The sequence below is a fragment of the Helicoverpa armigera genome, chromosome 6 (assembly GCF_030705265.1).
Source record: "Helicoverpa armigera isolate CAAS_96S chromosome 6, ASM3070526v1, whole genome shotgun sequence".
Lineage (NCBI taxonomy): Eukaryota > Metazoa > Arthropoda > Insecta > Lepidoptera > Noctuidae > Helicoverpa > Helicoverpa armigera.
The window spans coordinates 4,818,267-4,837,953 of NC_087125.1; the positions used below are offsets into that span (position 1 = coordinate 4,818,267).

The 19,687-nt window shown below is 36.2% G+C and overlaps 1 protein-coding gene across 6 annotated transcripts in view; it reads right to left on the minus strand.

Annotated features, from left to right (window-relative positions):
• The window catches only part of Dysc (dyschronic), a 64,138-nt gene that overhangs the window by 3,423 nt on the left and 41,028 nt on the right, over nt 1-19,687 (minus strand). For 5 of the 6 annotated variants that reach the window (XM_064035300.1, XM_064035301.1, XM_064035299.1 and 2 more), the window contains one exon: nt 14,726-14,827. In XM_064035300.1, coding sequence (XP_063891370.1) covers nt 14,726-14,827 — 102 coding nt within the window. Of the gene's footprint in view, nt 1-818; nt 1,547-14,725; nt 14,828-19,687 lie in introns of those variants that run through there. The other variant, XM_064035302.1, reaches the window with a different exon arrangement.

Consider the following 19,687-nt stretch of genomic DNA (forward strand, 5'->3'; position numbering starts at 1 on the left):
CGCACGCCGGCTGACGCGACCGACTGGGCCTACAGATACAGTAGACTTGATTTACGACCTTGTGCCTCTCAGTTACAAATGTACAGTGAGTATTATACGTCGAATGTATTGAGAAGCTGTAAGTGAGATGTGTGCTAGAGGCTTGGATTCATGCGTTTCGATCACTCGGTGGCGTGGTTCAAAGTGGGTATATTTTACAAGTGTCACAATGTATTATGGAGAGAGTTCTTATCCCGTTTACCTACCTGAGTAGGCAAATTTAGTTACAGCAAGAAATATAGCAGACACGAACTGAATAAAGACAAAAGAAATGCAACAAATAAACAGAGACATTCTATAAACCAAATAAAATAAATATCACGCATTACGTCCTGATAAGTTTGTACGCCACCATGCTCTAATTGTAAATCATAAAATATTTTTGTTTTAAAATGATTCAATAACGAGATTTAATTTGTGATGCACTATCGATACTGAAATTAATAAAATAAAGGATTTGTGACATGATCATCGGTCAGGTAACTAAATTTTCATGCAGCACTTTAGCTCGATCCATTCACGACAATTGTACCTCTACAGGCTAATGAAAAACCGGAATGAAATAAAAAATCACTGAGATGTGCGTTTCTACCTACTTCGAAAGAAATTAATGGGTCAAATAAAATGTTTTACTAATAAAATTAACACCGAAATGATGTGCAACGATAAGAGAAGTGAAAACATACAATAATTGAATAATTCACTAACACCAAGCAATCGTTTTGAATTCGAAGCAAGAACTTCCAATAAAAATCAAGTTTTTTTTTAAATTTCGTGCAAATGTAAGAATCTTGAATGTGCTAGGACAGTTCGCTGGTCATTCCGGCGGCGAGAGGCCGGGCCACTTACTAGAGGTCGTCCCCAGTACCATGATTTTACTTTCTGCGTCCAGCCACCGAGTGATGAGCGCAGCCCCTCGAGATAGCCGCACTGAAACATCACACTCACTCAGGACCAGATCGTTCTCCCTCCGATACTCAACCTATGTCGCGACTCCTAACACCCTGAGTTTTGCCACACAGCGACCCGCTTGTGTTCTTTGTCATGTTCAATGTTTAAGTGACTGTTAAGCATCTAGCATAAATCTAGCTGAAGACACTATAGGATTTATTAGGACACATCCTACATAAATAGATTCAAAATTCAGTCCGATGCGGTTATGCTACGAAGTAGATTCACAAAACAATAACACGTAATCTGTATACTCGTACAAGTGTAAGGTAACATCATCACATCTAGGTATATTGAGTATTCATTCTATCAAAAGGTTATAAGATGCTAGAAAAAATAGCAAATACTACAATTGCTAGCTATCTACAAAATATACTTAGGTACGTAAAGGTGAAATTATTTGCCAAGCTTTAATTAACATTATTTACTAACCCTTTACTCTGTTTTGTTTGGATTGTTACTGGGTAGGTATTATATGGCAGGTATACCGCCCGCTGTCATGGTAAAAAAAGTCTTAACAAGTCTTATAAATTTTAATAAAAGTACATACCTGATCCTACATGTAAGATTTGTCAGATAGCATGAAACAAAAATGGTTAGATGTTATCAGAGTGCGTTAAGCGCTAGCCAAGCACTAACAGGTAAAACTTTGGCAACTTTCAAGTCATGCATCAATTTTCGTCCATATCTTTCGTGTGTTATGTCGTTGCGTTAACTTTCCAACGTCATTATGGTACTTCATATCTGTCAACAAATTCAGACTTTGTTCGTAGATGAGCATTCTTCGAAAAAGAATACATCTTTTGTTTGCATTTACGCACGACGGTAGTCAGTTGCGTAATTTGTTACGTGTCTTCTTCGAAAATTACGTATAGGTTTATGAACTTCTCATTGCCTATAATTATTTTGTCATGTTTAGATTTTTTTACCAATCTAGGATTGATTTGTTATTTTCCAACACTCGACGAGTTGGGCTAATAATGTCGCTACTTAGGAAAGTAGGTAACACATTTGAAAAAATGACCCGAATATTTGAGAGTTTCATAACATCTGTAAACGTGAAACATTTTGTTGAGATAGGTAGGTACAAGATCTCTTTTCCTAGGATGCTTCGTTTGTGTAAAAGTGTCAAAGAGAAAGTATAAAGAGCTTAGTTTGTCATAACAAGATAGTTTCGCACAAATCCAGGCTATATCTGGCGGCCGTATCTAGAAGCAGCCGCGACACGGTGCGTCTCGTTAGCGTCTTCTATAAATAATGAGATAACATCGGCCGATGTCGTCCGACACGCGGCCGATCCGATGCGATGTACAACGCCGCGCCGGCCGCCAATACAAGCAGCTGAACCACTGCCCTATCTATATTTTATCATCGGCGACCAGCGACTTACAATCCCAATTCACATAGTTAAATATTTATCGTTACATGTGCCTACCGACAAACTTTTATGATTTATAAGTGTGTTCATGATGAATTGATTTATTAGACATTACATAGGTTCCCTGCTAGAAACCAAGTCGTAGACCATTCGTTATTTTTATTTCGGCATATCCACCGACATTACATGGTGAATTACTCTAGGGGTTTAACATTCAGATTAGTATTTGGTTAAAGCTTGCCAGGCTTGACATTATTAACTCACCTTGTGAATTATGTAAAAGAATTAGCGCTTGTTTCAGATGTCGTGACTGCACGCATGAACGAATATTTTTTTACATATTTTTATAGTTCACGGTGACCTTTCCCGTAGTTTTATTGTGAGTGCACGCTTACGTACAATCTTAATTCGTAATCATACGTAACGTAACATACATACATACATACGGAGCGATGTATGATCCCCGTTACATTAGAGGCTTCACACACATTACGAGTTGAAAGTTTTTGGGACGTGACGTTTACGGCACTTTTAGAGTTATTAAGTAAAGTCGTGTTATCTGAGAAGGTACTCTAACAAACTCAAAGTCGGAATTAATACACCACATGGTGAGAGTGAGACATTTAACATTTTAAAGATGACAATAGAAGGTTATTATAACTTGTTGTAACTTCAAATATACCGTTATCTTAAATTCTAAACATATAATATAAGAATAGCGCAGTCATTGTCAATTGTAATAATAGACAGAACTTTTCTACAATCTATGTTACAAATCGCAATATCCGTTAGATATTTATGATTCTATTGAAATGAAATTTACCCATATAATGTAATGTACGAACCAACGGCAATGTAAGGCTCTGTGTTACCGTTGGATATGTGCCAGTTGAAACACCAACTAGTCTATGGCATACGTTGGGAAACTTCTTTATCTAAGTTCTAACACAAATAGCAATTGCACATTAAATAGCACAGTTTCATATTCAGTGTTACATGTGTATAACGAACTTATAAATGTGTGCTTTGAATAAGAATAAGTCTAGAAAACATTTTATGTCAGCAGTTTATGCCATATGTGATATATGTATAATAAATCCTTTCGATAAAAGAAAACCATATTTCAATAGTGTTGAAACTTTGAAAGTGATACGAGAGGCCACTTAACTACTTAAGTGCAAAAGTAAGTGAAATTCTCGTACACACAGCACATTCCTACAAATGATCTATTATGGGTTAAAAAGACTTGTAATAACATCTTTGGTAAATGGTATGAACGAATAGCCTTTTCCATCTTTTACAAAATAAAATTGAATTGCGATTTCTACCGTAATTGGTTTCCCGGGAAAAGTGTCTTGTGAAGCATAAAACCTAGTGATAGTTTTAATTATACTTGCTTAAATTAACAGTGACGATGAACAAACGTGATACAACCGTTATAGACTCAACATAGTTAATTTCGAATAAGTACAGTCATGTCTACACAGTAAACTTTGGATCTTTCCTCGTATTGATTTCGATTGCGTCATGTAAGATGACAAGTTTATTTTGTCTTCTCTATTTATGCCTACAAACGAACAAGTCGCCTGATTTTCCAATATATGTATATGACTCCATTACTCCAGCTTCATGCCTTACGGGTTTAACTCTTGTGTAATACGCTTAAGTCGACATGTAACTATCGTTTGCTTAGTACAGTATAGCGAACCGTGAAAGCTTCTGGAAACAAAGCCACGCCCTGTTTGTGAAACCCGCTCTAATACTGTAAGTGTATCGAACAAAGCCGACATTAATTTCACTTTTACCAACCACCGAGTACGCTTCACTAATCGTTGTAAACACCTCGATTGATTGAATTACAAACTTTCTTTGCGTGAAATATGATAAGCATGTGTCGTTCACGTGTGTGGTCACTTGAAGAGTTTCCGATGACCACGAGATAAGTTACATTGCGGCTTATATGCAAATTTGTAATTACAGCAAGTTTTATTTCAAAACTGTGCAATAAAAAGAAGATTATAAAATTAAGAACATTAACAACAAGGTTCGAAAGAAAATGTGTAACTTCTTCAAGGAAAATTCTTTTATTGAAACGTAATCGTGTTTGGAAATAAGTGGTTTGATACAATGGACAAAAGAAATCTGCGACAATTGTATTGGAAACTGGAACACTTAGTTTCGGCTATGCATTTGTAGAACTATTTTCACTTTCCTACATGAATCCTTTTGAGCGATACATTTTACATAACAAACGCGTAATGAATGGCGCGTATAACAAAGATCTTTGTTATTATTTCCTGATTCATTTCGGTCACAGGGATTGTTATGTTTCATTGAACAGATTGCATCAGTAAAGCCATTGATGTATTGTAATCACATCAAAATATTATTCAATGCTCGTAATATGCAGAGATAATTACTATTCTGATCTTGTTACTAACTAAGAAAACGTGAGTCTAAAATAATGTAACACGTAGTGATGAATCATATGACCAGAGCATCTGAGCGTAAAATAATTCAAGTCTCAAAACTCAGAATTACTGATTTTAAAATTAAACCACTTAAATAAATCAAGCTGCGTACTCACGCCTTATTCTAATTGTTGCAACAATAGGAAATATGTTAATTGTTAGTATTTTTAAGTTATAATTGAGTTTCATCAAGCGGTGTGATTGAAGTTGTAAAAAATATAATATAATGTTCGCGAGACATGGGAATCGCAGGTGGATGGCTTGGTTGTTTCCGGTTTGTCCAGTTTTCGACTGATGTCCGCGTGGGAACTAACGGTGTGGCTTCGTAAAACAATTTGTTTGTATCCCATTGTATTTGTTAAAACAAGAACAGGATTCCTTAACTCTCAGTCGTAATTGACATGGATTGTACGTGGAAATATGACATCGTTAAATTTTAAAACCGATATTTCTCTGACAAAAGAACATCCCCCTTCCCCAACAGAAAATGGCCGTTGTATTATATATAATTTAGATTTAAGTTATGATTGTAACTCTAAGGTAAACTGCAATTATGTAAAGTGTTTACGTGTGCACATGTTCACATACTTAAACTGTATTTAATGTACCATTAGAAGACCATTAGTGACCAGCCAGTTGTGCCTTGAATCGTTTCGTCAAGTGGATTATCCTTAAACTTAATAGTCTTGCTTGAAAGCACAGTCCAACACACGACTCATTTGTTTATAGGTTGTGGACACATTATGTAAAGCTAGCTGTTCCCCGCTGTTTCACCCGCATCCCGAGGGCACTACTTTCCGCAACCGGATAAGAATTAACAAATGACCTTTCTCAGGATCTAGACTACCTGTGTACCTTTCATTTGAATCGATATAGTAGTTTTGGTCTGAAAGCACAAGACTGAGTTGAAATTAGGTAAGGGTTAATTCAAAATTATCCAATATCTTTAATCAAAATCGATTTAGCCGATTAATCGTGAAAGCATAACACAGTTATTTTCACATCTATTATAATGTGAAATAACGCTTGCCTTCCTAGTATGTCTTCCTTATTTTCTCTAGCTATAGATCATTACACTACACTAAAATCTACTTTAGCTATCGAGTTTTTTCTCGGTGCTCGCTTTCACACTCGATGTTTGTACGCCATTCAGTAATCCATCGGCATCGCAGATTTCAACTACGCTGGTTTACCAGCACAATTTATTTTTAGTACCCGTCCTACATGATGTTCGATTACTCCGCTTTGTCGAGACAGGGATGTTATTGACTACAAATCGACAATGGAGTGCGTGGGTGGCCGTAGTCATTGCCTGTGGCATACAACCAATTCTACCTCAAAGCGAGGCGACGCTTACGTAGCCAGCTGAGTACCAAGTGAACTCGATTCGCACACCGGCCGAGCCAGCCGCTCGCTCTGCTCTGGCGGTCAGTTTCGCTTCAAGCGTCGGCACATGTGCACGTTTAACTGACTTACAATCGCTGGCTTGTTTACAAATAGAAGGTAGTGCAACCACGCTGTCAACAGGATAACCGTGACAGGTAAGTTAAATATAAAATTGAGGCCAGTGTCCCCAATAGTTTTATACATGAATACAAGAGAAAGATCCGCTTACAAAATCGCAGTTAGTTTACTAGGCTGTAAACAAAACAATACTATTGTGTACCTTTTGTTTTTGGTCATTATATTGTTGTGTGCAAACATGTGAAGATCATACATAGAATTTACATTCAGGTTTTGGTGTTATGCTATGTTTTAGTGCCAGAACTGCACCTTTTTCAAATTTTATTTTGTTTTGTTCTATTATTTATAGATGATCATACCATTAAAATTGCTGGAACAAAGGTTAGTCGGTCAATATCCATAGTCATAAATATGTAAATTTATTTTTACAATTAGATTTTCGTTTAATGGTTTCTAATTTTATGTATAAATTTTGAAATTTTCTTAAAAGTTTCTGTCAAAAAATGGGTATATGTAATACCTATGCCATGTGTTATACATACATTCGCTTCAACATGTATGGTCATGAGGTTTAAGTTAGTTCGTTATTCGGAACACATTCATCAAGCAAGTTTAGCTTGCATTCGGCCGGTTCTTTTCGGGCCACGGACAGAAAAAAATAGTCCTTGTCTTACTTCGTCGTATAATATTATGGGCCGCTCACAGCTCATTTACAACATCTTTTTCTAACCATTAAACCTCTGTGTTGAAACCTGCGTTGAAATAAAATTGATACAACCTTATTCGTATGATCTTTGTTTTGTTTATAGGTCGTTTTATTTTTGTTTACTTAATCATCTGATACGGCTCGATTTCCTTGACCTATAATGTAATTGTAAAATGTGTTATTTACAACTATTATGTTTTCATAAAATACTGTAGATGATAATGACTCAGAAAATTATAGTGAACAAACTATTTGCATACTAATTAGTTTGCTTACCACTTAATTAATTTCGCTGAGATAAATATTAGTAGAGAAAGCGGATTGCTAACGCTAGATTATGTTCTTAGTTGGCCATTTGTTTCACACTTAGAGAGATCCCAATTTGGCAATATTAACTGTAATGGCAGGTTTGCTAATAAACTCCTGTTGGTAGGTATTTCGTAAATGATTTTTACTGCGTTTTATGGCGCCACGCATGACTGATTTGTTGAATGCAACAAGGACATAACCAGACACAGAAGGCCTTCAAGAGATACTTACTGATGTCTGTATTGCTATTGTGTTATCGTAAATTATGCACTTTTTTATCCATCTACAACACAGCCGGCGAAGCTCCATGACACGCTTTCTACGATTGGAATGGTAGACTATTACTATACAGTGTACACCATTCGATAGGAGAGAGATTCAGATCTACGGGCATAGGTATCTGCGAACTAGCGAACATTACTGAGATTTGGTTAAGTGCATTAGACAGTCAAAATATCAAGGGTATATTTGAGTAAAACGATTCTATTTCAGAGAGTAGCAGTAGGTTGCTACGACCAAAATAAATCATGAAAGCATTTCATATACCCTATATAATACATATTAGTGTTATGCTCACTATCAATTTATCTTAGGCACGATGTTGAATCACTATAATAAAATCACAATCTACCTGCCGCTTTTGATCGTAGTTCTGTGTGTATCAGATACCTTTTAGATAGCAGTATATATGTAACAGATACTCATACCGATATTTCAACGTGATTTCGAGTTATCATAATAAATCGGCAAGCCTTTATTTTCTATTTTATCGGCGCTCGCGAGATTACACTACACGAGAAATATTGTTGAGATCACGAACCGGAGCCGTGCCTTGCAAGGGGGTTAATGTTACAGTACACCTTCCTTATAGAGTTTGTCTGGGACGACGGACCGATAGCTTTCCGACGCTTTGAAAAACCGTTTCTATGTTTTACTTGATTTATATCTTATTATAACTGTCGTTTGCCTAAATGCTTTATCATAGTTCGCAAGGAAACGGTACACAACCCCATTATTAATGCACTGTGCGAATAGGGAGAAAGGCATTGATTAGGCTAATATATTAGGTTTACGGTGCGCGAAAGCAGTGTAGGTAGAGATTAATGTCGACCCGCGGGTCACAATAGCGCACGACCAACATGGAGAGATTGCAACGAGTCCTAGAAACTACACCGAGATTACGAGTCGGTTATTGTTAATACACGCAGCACTTGATTTGATTATCAAACACGTTAGGTAATAATATTGGTTAGGAAAATAATAACCGTTTCGGAGAATCAAATACGGCGGAGATTATTTCGGGTCAGTTGCAAAATCTTTATATTACAAAAATATACGAATAAAGTAGCTATAAAATAGGCACCACATATAACCAGTTCACTAGTTTTTTGTTAATATTCTTCATGCTAATAAGGCACATAAAAGAATTTTCCAGCTTTTTTTTGCTAACTAAGATAACATTAATTTGGAGGATATTTTTTTAACGACACGTACCTAAAATAAAACTTAGTGTTAATTCAAACCTAAGACAGATCCAGCAAGCACTCCTATTTCATTAAAATGCACACAATATGGATACCTACCTACTTAGTAACCAATCAACTGCAGGCCGCTAGGACAAACCTTGTCATGTGTATTGTATTTCCGTGGTCAGAATAAATGAGTCAGACGATAGCGGATAAATAATAAATAGGCTGTGTAGGCAAATGAGCATGCACCGCTGTGCTCGTGAGCTCTTGAGCAGGTTTGTATGGACAAACAAGGCTGGCAATTAGCGAGGTGGCGTGGGAGAGTGGTCGTGATAACATAACGTCGCAGTCCCGCTAGCCAAACAAAGCGGACGTTCACCGCCTGACTGACGGCCCGTCTTCCAACCCTTGTGCTATTTACCATCGACCCGCACTAAACATATGATTTTCAATACGTACTACCTTTCTCTAACGTTAACATACTTATGCAAATTTGACTTCGTGAACTCGCTATAAGACCAAGACCTACAAGCGCTTGTTCTAATATAACATTTTCTAGCTTAAATATATAATACTGTGATACGTCTGCCATTTATTTTTGACCAGGAATGTGGAGCATGCAACTGCTTAACTAGAACTCTTCAAATTACAGCATTAGGTAATAAGTCAGTTACGTGTCCAATTTCATGAGTGACGGTTTCCAGTACATCACTTATGCACACTACATACTGAATAGCGTGACATGCTTGATAGGGATCGTCATTTTATAAAGCCTTATAGTCGAGTGCTCTGCTCTATTATTTTTTTGTGATAACAGAAGTGCTATTTTATTTAATTAAAATTCCTTAACAGAAAATCTTTAAAAAATAATTAAATAGAATGGGTGGGCTTAAAGTTTACAATCAGTACCTATTATATTACTTTTACCTACTGATTGTTCACTTTAGTTTGTTCTTGGAACATGTTTTGTTGGAAAGATTAATCGGAAGTTGTAATCGGCTGTATCAAAGTAGCAGCAAGCACGTTTCAAAACCAGTTAAGGTGCTTTTTACGAAAAAAGTTAAAGTGAATAAAGCAACAACCTTTATGTTCAGTAGAATGTTATACAAGTTGTCTGGCTTTATGTGAAGTAAAAATGTACACTTATTTATATATAAAATGGCAACTTAAAACATTTCCAGAAACACGAAGTAGAAAGTGGCACGACGAGTTTACGGGAAACGACAGGTAATTGCAGGAAATATTGGGTCAGCCCATACAAGTACCCCCTGGTCTTCCTGTTTAGACGCTCAATCTTTTTAGTTTCCTGCGCATAATTGGTCAACATTATGCGAAAACGTTTACAATGTAGGTCTTTATTCCGCTTTTTATTCTTCCGCTTTAAGAACACTGTTTCAATTTATAAAATTCACGAAGGTTCTACATTTTGGGTTTTATAATTTCCTTGAATTGCATAAGTGCGCGATATACCCAGCTAGTAAATATCACGCGATATCAAACTAGACGGCATACACTCATGCAATCAAAAATAATAAACTTAATTGAATTATTTTAGTGCTCTTGGAGCAATTAATCAACTAGAAAAAAAAGAGAAAAGTGAATCAGGTATTGCGACAACCCACAATAGATTAATGAGAAATATTGAACAAAGTGCAATAACTGCGAGAAATTAGTGATTGACACGGACATTAGTACTTACGCTGCGGTGTCGTAAAGGAATTGTTAAGTGGAACGTCGGCTCATTATCACAAATATCTCCGAGGCAACGGTATCAAATTGTCATGACAAGTATATTACGAACAATTGCCATAGATATATCTCACATTTACCTAGATGTGCGACACTACAGCACTTAGCAGGGAAAGTATCCCACTTGTTGACACTTTACGATTTACTGGTCTACTGGCCTCGACTACTGATAATCTTAAAATGTTAATGACGTAATTATTGGGTCATTGAAGCTTTGACTGACCTGACACGGTTTAATTTGTTTTTTGAAAGTGAATTGATTGATGCATACAGCGACACTGAGTATATTTGATGGATTTGTATATTTACTTCATGTTATTTTTTCTATACATATATTAGGTGTTTTATATTCTACCTATTTAGTGTTTTTTAACTACTACCGTAACCGTGTATTATTTTATTTCCGCACCACATTAAACTCCAATATAAACCTTTCCCAAACCTATCAACTTTACTCGAAAGAGAAAGTACCATATAGTTAGCTATAGGCCCCATGCGTTACTTACAATGTCACGTACCGAAGCAATTTGGAGCATCGTAAAACTCTACTACTATCTCACCATTACCTACACCATGGCATGAGTAACTAAACATTCCTTCTAGAGACTGTCATATGTTCTTAATGATATAGTCTAAGTAGAAAGTGTAGTTGCCATTACCAAGTCAATAGAATCATAATCATAATGTGACATTATTTATGTACTTTCCTTTATTTCCATGCACAAATTAATACGGATAAGCGACAAAGGTGTGGGCGATGCGCACGCGACGTCCCACTTCCGGCAAGTCTGTGCTCCTCTCAAGCGCGACATGTACGAGTATTGTTATTGCCGTAGTTTGTTTACTAAAACCAATATATTGTGGATTAAATACTCTTAGGGAAAGAATTGAGTAGCGTTGCTCGAAGTTTATATTGCAAAACTTTTCATTTGCTACAAAATTGTTCATGCTTTCAAACAAAATTGGAGATTGGATTTATTGCTTTTATTGGCGAAAAACAATTGCATGGAACTATTATCTCAGTCCAACTGTTATTACAATCATGCAATAACCTTCTTAACTTCATCGTACATTTATATCTTATCTTATTTTTTCCGATATTCGTATCTCCGTTGAGTCACAAGTTTCTCAGTATCAGTGCTCTGTGTTTCAGTAGGTACTTTGTGTATCCGTTGTGGTGTCGGATCGCACCCACGACACTGAGTCACGATTTGTACCGACTACCGGACCTGTAAATGCATTTGACTCCGTCAGCCCACTTTCTCGGATATTATGATTATTACAACACCGTTTCTTATTCCACATATCAAATATTTTTTATTTTTCTAAATGACGTACCAATCTCCTATAAATCACAGCAATACAAGCAATATCACCTGCTTAAAAAGTGAAAATAATTGCAGAATTTATGAAATTAAACAAAACGCTTTAAATTTCTGAATCGTAATCAAATTGTATTAACAAGACAACCTTTAAGGAGTACAATGCAGGAGCCCATAAATCAGGTGCCTATTAATATCGAAGCAAATTGTATTTGAAAGCGTCACACAGAAATAATGCCACCGCGTTTAGCAACACTTTCGCTAGAGAAAGCTATTCGTGCAATAAAATATCTTTGTCTTTGCGCTTAAGATGCGCGGAACGACTGACTAGTCATTAATCACTTTTTATACTAGGCAGCGAGCACAGATCACGATTTAGATACCATTACCATACAATACAATATCAGTTAAGAGTCTGATATATGTATGAAGATGCTTCATTACTTTCAATAAAGATGCGAGCGTCCAAAATAAAATTGCCATTATAAGTACTGAAATATGAAACAATATACATATTTTATTAAACTAACATTAACTACCTAATTGAAGACCTCAAGAATAATTGTTTACGTCTGCTTCAATATTTATTTATGTACGTCTGTCTTCTGGGAAAAACGATCGGCGCTAGAGAGACTTCTTAATCACTGCAAACGTCAGAGAAAATTGTGATTGATGAGGTCGTTGAACGTGGAGATATAAATTGTTTGGATATCATATTTTTGATGAAGTCCTGTGACGGCAGCTGTGCGAAATAATGTCCCAATTAAGTGTATTTTTATAGCGGGCATAAGTTTCTCACGGGTTATAGATTGCTTTTGTAACAATTTCAAAAGATCGGTGTTGCTTTACCATAAATGTCTCGACACTGACGGCGGCGGCACCCACGCCTGGCGCCGAGATGAAACCGCGCTTATTTAGGATTTCACCACTCCCCAATGACCATCGTTACTTACACAACTATTGATCAACAGTGCAACGCCAAAGTAGTGCGTGTGGCCACTTTTTGCACGGCCTGTACTTACCCGATCAGATATGATTGAATCTGTTTCAATTACCTACTAACTACTAACGGTTTCCTAGTTGGTGCAATCGTTTGCATATCTGACGAACATATCAAAAACAAAATTGTTCCGTTGTTTATATTAGTAGTGTTATGTATGGAGTTAGCAGTATAAAAATATAATTAATATGCAAATAGTAGGAAATTACAGTTAAGTAATTCGGATATTGTTAACGTGCTTATTAACTTTTTCCAGGTTCAAACATTTATCCATCGAAAATGGAGAGCTGGTTGGGTGATGTCAAACGCGTCAGAATTCCACGACCAAAATTTGGGAGCAAATATCCCGTCGAACCACCAAAGGATTACCTAGAAGATTGTGGGGATCTTGGCAAGCAACGCCGCCATGACAAAGACCTGACTAAGGCGACAGAAGAGCTACGTCGATCGCTGCAAGAGAAACTATGACCTCCTAACAGACGACTAGGTCTAATTTAGCTTTAACTCTAGCCAATGGCATAATGACCCCATACTCGCCCGGTTAAGCGATTACACGAACACTCTGACGGACATTGTTCGAAACAAATGATCGTGATTTGCAAAATGTTCGAAGTGTTACGAACACGTGTCACGCGTGTTAATCGTCTGGGATTTTGTTATCGTAGCTTGTAAATTATGTTATTGTTTTGTTAAACATTCAATTAGATGATCGACTTTTTCACTATGAAATGCAATCAAATGGTAATACGTAAGAAAACAATATGTTTAAATAATAAGAACACCTTTTTCTAAGCTCCATACCCATGTTATGATTTAAGATTTAAAAGGAAGCCTATAAGTAAGAGTATGTCCTTGTTTTAACAGACATGATAGGTGTGACACATTTTTGGTATTACAATTTAATACAATTGTCTGAAAACATAAGCATTTTTACGTAAAAAGGGTTGTCAGTATTAATTTATGTAGATTTGTTCTGTTGTTTGACTAAATTGGTAGTGAAGAGAAAAGTTGCAGTTTGGAGACGAAACCAGTAATATCGTTAGCTAAGTACGTACGATTAGACATAGTTAATTAGACTGATATTATTTTAGAATAAGTTTATTGAATCTCGATAAGTATTAAAATACTTTTTAAATAAATATAGACGTATCGTTTAATGTTGTTATTTTCTTATTGGTATATATTGTGAACCTTATTAAGAAGTAGAAAAAACCTGTCTATTCATCTGCATTAACACTTCATCAAAAGTTATTAATACACGGACGTACATAGGTATGTGAAACGTGTGTCCCTAGTTCGAACTACAATTATCAGTGTGTCCGTGATGCCTAAATCCAAGCTATGCCAGTTGTATTTCGTGCAACGTTTTAGATGGACCTGTGAAATCAAGATGGCTGTATCAGGGGACTGGCGCTGTGCCAAACTATTCAGTTACAAATGAGTTTTGGTGGGCATCCACTGTATTCCACCCAACATACATATAAACACGAGCATCTGATGATTCTAACGAAACTGTTCAATAACTTACAGCAAACAGCCTTCAAGTTGTTCTGATTAATCTTATAGTTTAATCAAAATTTATTCAACACAAAACGAAGTTCTTAGAATAACCGATGAAATACGTTTAAACAAGAAATTCTTTGATTCAGAATTATTTTGGTAACATTGGCGTTTAATAAGTGTAATGTGTTTTAAGTTGTAATTGTAAGAGCTTTTTGTGGGTTCACTTAAATCCAAGATGGATGTTTTAAATTAATCGGTTACCTACTTACAACCTGCAAAGGTTTTGTACAAGGTTCTGATCAGCACACATGTTTTTATAGAGACGATATTGAAGATTTTGGTTAAAAATAATGTTGGTACTTACGGAATCATCGTAGTGTTGCGTGTGGAGTGCAGTAGTGCTGCCCTCTCTCGAGTTGCACGGGGAAGAGTGTCGCCGAGAGCGCCGTCCCTCCTCCTCGTACTCCTGCACACATACGTGCGTTTAATTCTTACTTGTCTCACCAAATCTAAGCCTTCTGCAATACTTTACAGACCAACGTGTAAGTACATTCGGACAACTACATGTACAAAACACTAGACAGCACCTTGTCACAACTCAGAACATGCATCACAATGTACACGCAAGAAAGTAATAGACAAGCATCATAACTACGTAACTATGTAGCACACGAAAAAGTTCCGTCTAGACTACAACCTACATAGAAAGTTGTTTTTATTGGCAGGCAATAATATCCAAGATATAAGTGGTTAGAGGGATGTGAAGCAGCGAAGACTCGCGGTCAAACTGCAGGGCGAGGGATGACCAACTAACTGTCTCGACGGTTCAATTGATTTTTCACGCTATTTTTGCATGTTGGCACAGTTTCGACTAACGCCAACGGCGCGCGGAAGTGGTAGCTTCTTAAGTATTGTTATCGCTCTAGTAGCACCTAAACTATGCTAAAAATAACAAAAAGTCACACATCGCACATACATATGGTAATTTTGCTGGCAGAGCTTCGTTCTATGCTTGACGTAAAGAATTTCGCAAATAATAGCTAAACTACCAACATAAAATTACTGAAAAGAATTATTTCACACTAAGGCCAGATTTTTTGCGATTTCTTTTGTATATAAGAGATGAACTTATATAACATGTTTTTATTTTAAAAAGTAAACGTTAGTAACTTATGTTTGTTATATTCCCACGAAACAATGGATGTATTGTTTACTTTTAATTTCCGTTACGTAACAACAGTAACATAATGACTGTTTTCATGTGTTCACGCAGATGGATTCAGTGTTGTTGTTACGACACAACTGACAATTTGGATCATCTCACTCATCATTTTGACGGATAAATAATGAACATTGTTTGGTTGAAAGTTCCAATAAGGTAAATACCAAAACGTTTGCAGCAAATAATGTATTAAACTTCTCATTTCGGTGCTAGGATAACTTACGAGGTACATAAAATACGCAATTTATAACTATTCTATACAAAATATCCTTTTTGTACGTATCGATAGTCAATCGCTAATGGCGATTTAATCATGTCTAGAAAATACCTACTAAGTTAAAAACTTCGTACTAACTCTTTAACGACATGGCGTAACTAACTTTATCATGAAAGTACCTATAGAATAGATTCTATAACATAACAGTAACCATTCCAAGTGGCTCAGATCACGACGATGATGATTACAAATATACGTAAGTGTAGCGGATTTAAGGTCCTGCCCAAGGCAACCATGATGAAACTCTAATTGTAGGTGCAAAATAGATAAGTATGTAGGTAGGTACTTTTTCTTGCCAAAACGATGTAATGCTTGGTACAAACTAAACGTTATTCTGACGCAGGTGTGAGTTGCGTGTTTATTATCGAACTCTTTCTCCTTTATCGCCATTGAACGCAATACTTTTCTATGTACCTGTTATATATAAACACGCAACTGAGAAAGGCTAAAGAACTTACTATACGAAATCGACCTCGAATCCTACTTCATTTTAAGAAATACTATTGTTATTTTTCACTCCACTATCTAATTCAGTATATTCGCTTAAGTAAAGCTTTGAACAACACAATCTGATTTTATTTACCCAGATAAGAGAGGCGTTTACTAAATGATACTACATAATGATTACGGCCTTGCTTATCAACACACTCACAGTACAAGGTATGTAGACAAGCATCACAAACTGAGCCCGGCGGATTCCCGCGCAAATCCGAAGTGTCAACAGAGGAATATAGGTCATTCCGGTTCCCGTAACCTTAATCGGTACTTTTAAAAGACGACTTTATCGTAGCACCTGCCTGCTACAGATCGTAGATACCGTAGGGTTTTTGTTCGACCGCTTACAAAAAGATCCTGTAGACCGACTACGAACGCTACGCGCTACGGCTACGCCGGAAATTACATTTGTACAATACAACAATATATAAATGAAAACATTACTTATCTCGATACATTCATGCCATTTTACTATCAATACTACGCGTTATATTGTCATAGATGGAATGATAGCGTTTGAATGTTATCGGCCAATGGGTCCCCAAAGAGAAGACATCAACGACCCGGTTATCAAATTGCTAATGTAATTAACTTTATCGATCGATCACTGTATTATACATATTTTGCTTGCATGTATAGTATATGATAACAAAGTTTTTGATGCTCAAAGGGAAAAAGGTACTTTTTAATCTAACATTTTAAATATTAATGCTATTCCCCTCTTTATTCACCTAGCCTAGTATGGGGACGTGATGTTCACAACAAGTACGTTAATTATGCAGGCAAACCCGCGGTGTACGTAGAAGTCACATCTTTCAAACTAAAAGCCATGCGGGAATTTATGCGTTACGTTTGAATTATTCATTTTAAGCGCACAATTTCATTAAGTTTAGGGAAGCACTTTGAGTCGCGAAGCGTTCAACACAAACAATATGTGCTATATCAATGGCTTCTTGTACGAGTTTGGGGAACTAAACGAAATTGATTCTAAACCTCAATTTGTAACGGTCTACTATTAAGATCTGAAGTCATATGGGAATATTGAAATATAATACTGTTAGGGATTTCATGAAATATTCCTATAACTACCTATGTTCATAGCTCGAGTCTCATTTCATGAAATCGTAAAAGTAAGTATGTAACAATTTTTTACACGTGAAGACTAATTAAATTTTAATGACTGTTTTTACAGGGCCCTCTAATTAGATTTTAACGTTCATAACATTCTAGGTAAATATTGCATGAACACGAAATTTCCATTAAAGAATGGGTACCATCACAATTAATCACACGTAAAAGCACATTTATTTACTGCATGTATTGATTTTTGTATCATTGTCGAACGGGTGTACCATTTATCAACGTTTTATGTTTTTTATATGTACTAAATAATCGGCGTTTAATCATATAATACAAATATGAATTTGTTACCAAAGGCAGCTTACAAGACTTTTTTAACACGCCAAAGCTATGAACACTTTCTATTGTTCTCTTTAAGAAATACGATCTAATCCAAAAACATCATATTCAAACTTTGTTGCAAGCATAAACAAACAAAAAATAACAGTTTTTATATCACGAAGCTAACAATCATAGCTTTGGAGGATGGTAAGAGAGTTGTATGTGAGCGAAATGCATTGTCCCAGGTGTGGATAATATACCTTGGCCATGGCGCGCACGTCCATAGGTACGTAGTCGCGGAAGGCGACGCGGCGTCGCCGGCGCGACGTCATGCCGAGCGCCCGGCGCGCCGCGCACTGACTCCGGCCGCCTCTAACCGCCCTTACCGCCCTTGGGACGCGCCCGCCCTGCCTACACAACTCCATGGTTTGCTTAAGAGGCTCCCTGTTAACTTTACATTTTATGGCACACCCGCGGCAAGTACGCGACGGAAATATTTTTAATATTCTGCCCTCTCAGTTAAATATTACTGCGGTCAATAACTGTCGCTTTGAACGGGCCAAATTTATTCAATTTAAGAGCTTCGTTAAGAGTTGTTTGTGTTAGATAATTTAAAGAGAAAAGTGTTTTATAATCGATCTTGGTTTATAATTTAAAAGCGACTATGTTAGCAATAAGAAACATAAAACTACTAGTAGTACGTATTAAGATCTTACGAGTACAAAAAATTATGGCAAACTAAGTGAAACCATCAGCGTTTTACGTAGTCCCTACTAAATAAACATGTTAGTCCATACACGAGGCCTTTGCCTGCCCGCCCAGAATGCCTTTGTCGAACTTGGTTTAAGCAGGATTAGGACTCAGTTTGTAGATCCTCACTACAAGATTAGTTGGTTCGATTAAATGTACACACAACCCTAACCCTAAGCAACTTCTCCTAAATATAAAATAAACATTTTGTTGCGAGGAAATGGAGGGTCAATTTATCTTTGTCTATTTCGGACAGAAAGGTAAATATAATGATACTTTCTACTGAAGGATGACAAACAAGACATGCTTACGTAACAAGTTCCTATTGAACGATTTTCGTTTAGGGAAAATTATTATTCTATGTAGGTATAGTTACTTACTTATATTAGCTAATTAATTACACTGGGGGAGGATAAAGCATATTGCCGACAAAGCCGCCTTTCTTGGCGCCGTGGCTCTTATTGAGCTTCATTTATAAAAGACGTCCTAAGTATATTTATTAATGAATACTGTATTCGATAACTGTAATAAATTATGTCCGCATTATAAGATTTTTTGACAAGCTAAGTATATTAAGTTTGCTTCGTATTTTTGGTTTGTAAATCATATTCGAAAAAATAATATTGTGAAAAAAAGATTACAGTTCAGTTCGTTATATTAAAGTAAAGCTCACCTTATCTTTATGACGTATCAAAATGGCGTTTTCCGCGACTCACTGACGTCACGGTATTAGATGGCTTAGAACCAGCCTTTAGTGCTCGTTAATTTTAACAAGTGAAGGCGCGGTAAAAAGTAAACCATTTATTAATGGATATTAACCAAACAAAAAGTTAATTAAGGTTATAAGAACACTAATCCCTTTAATAGCAATCTTTTAAACTTTTATTTTGTTGTAAAGCATAGGTATTTATTAATATAATGAATAGATAATTAACATAGAAAAACTAAATCTCAACATGTCCTCAACTAAGTTACAATGGAATAATACAGGCATTTTCTTTCGTAACCACAGATAACAGAATACACATAACCAAATAAAAATTGTAAGGTTATGTATTTATATTCAAAATGTGTGTATCTACGCATCACGTAAATACGAGTAGGTAAGTTTATCTACAGCACCTGAATTTCATACATACAAATAACGGTACAATAACTACACTGAAAAGGGAATTCTCAAC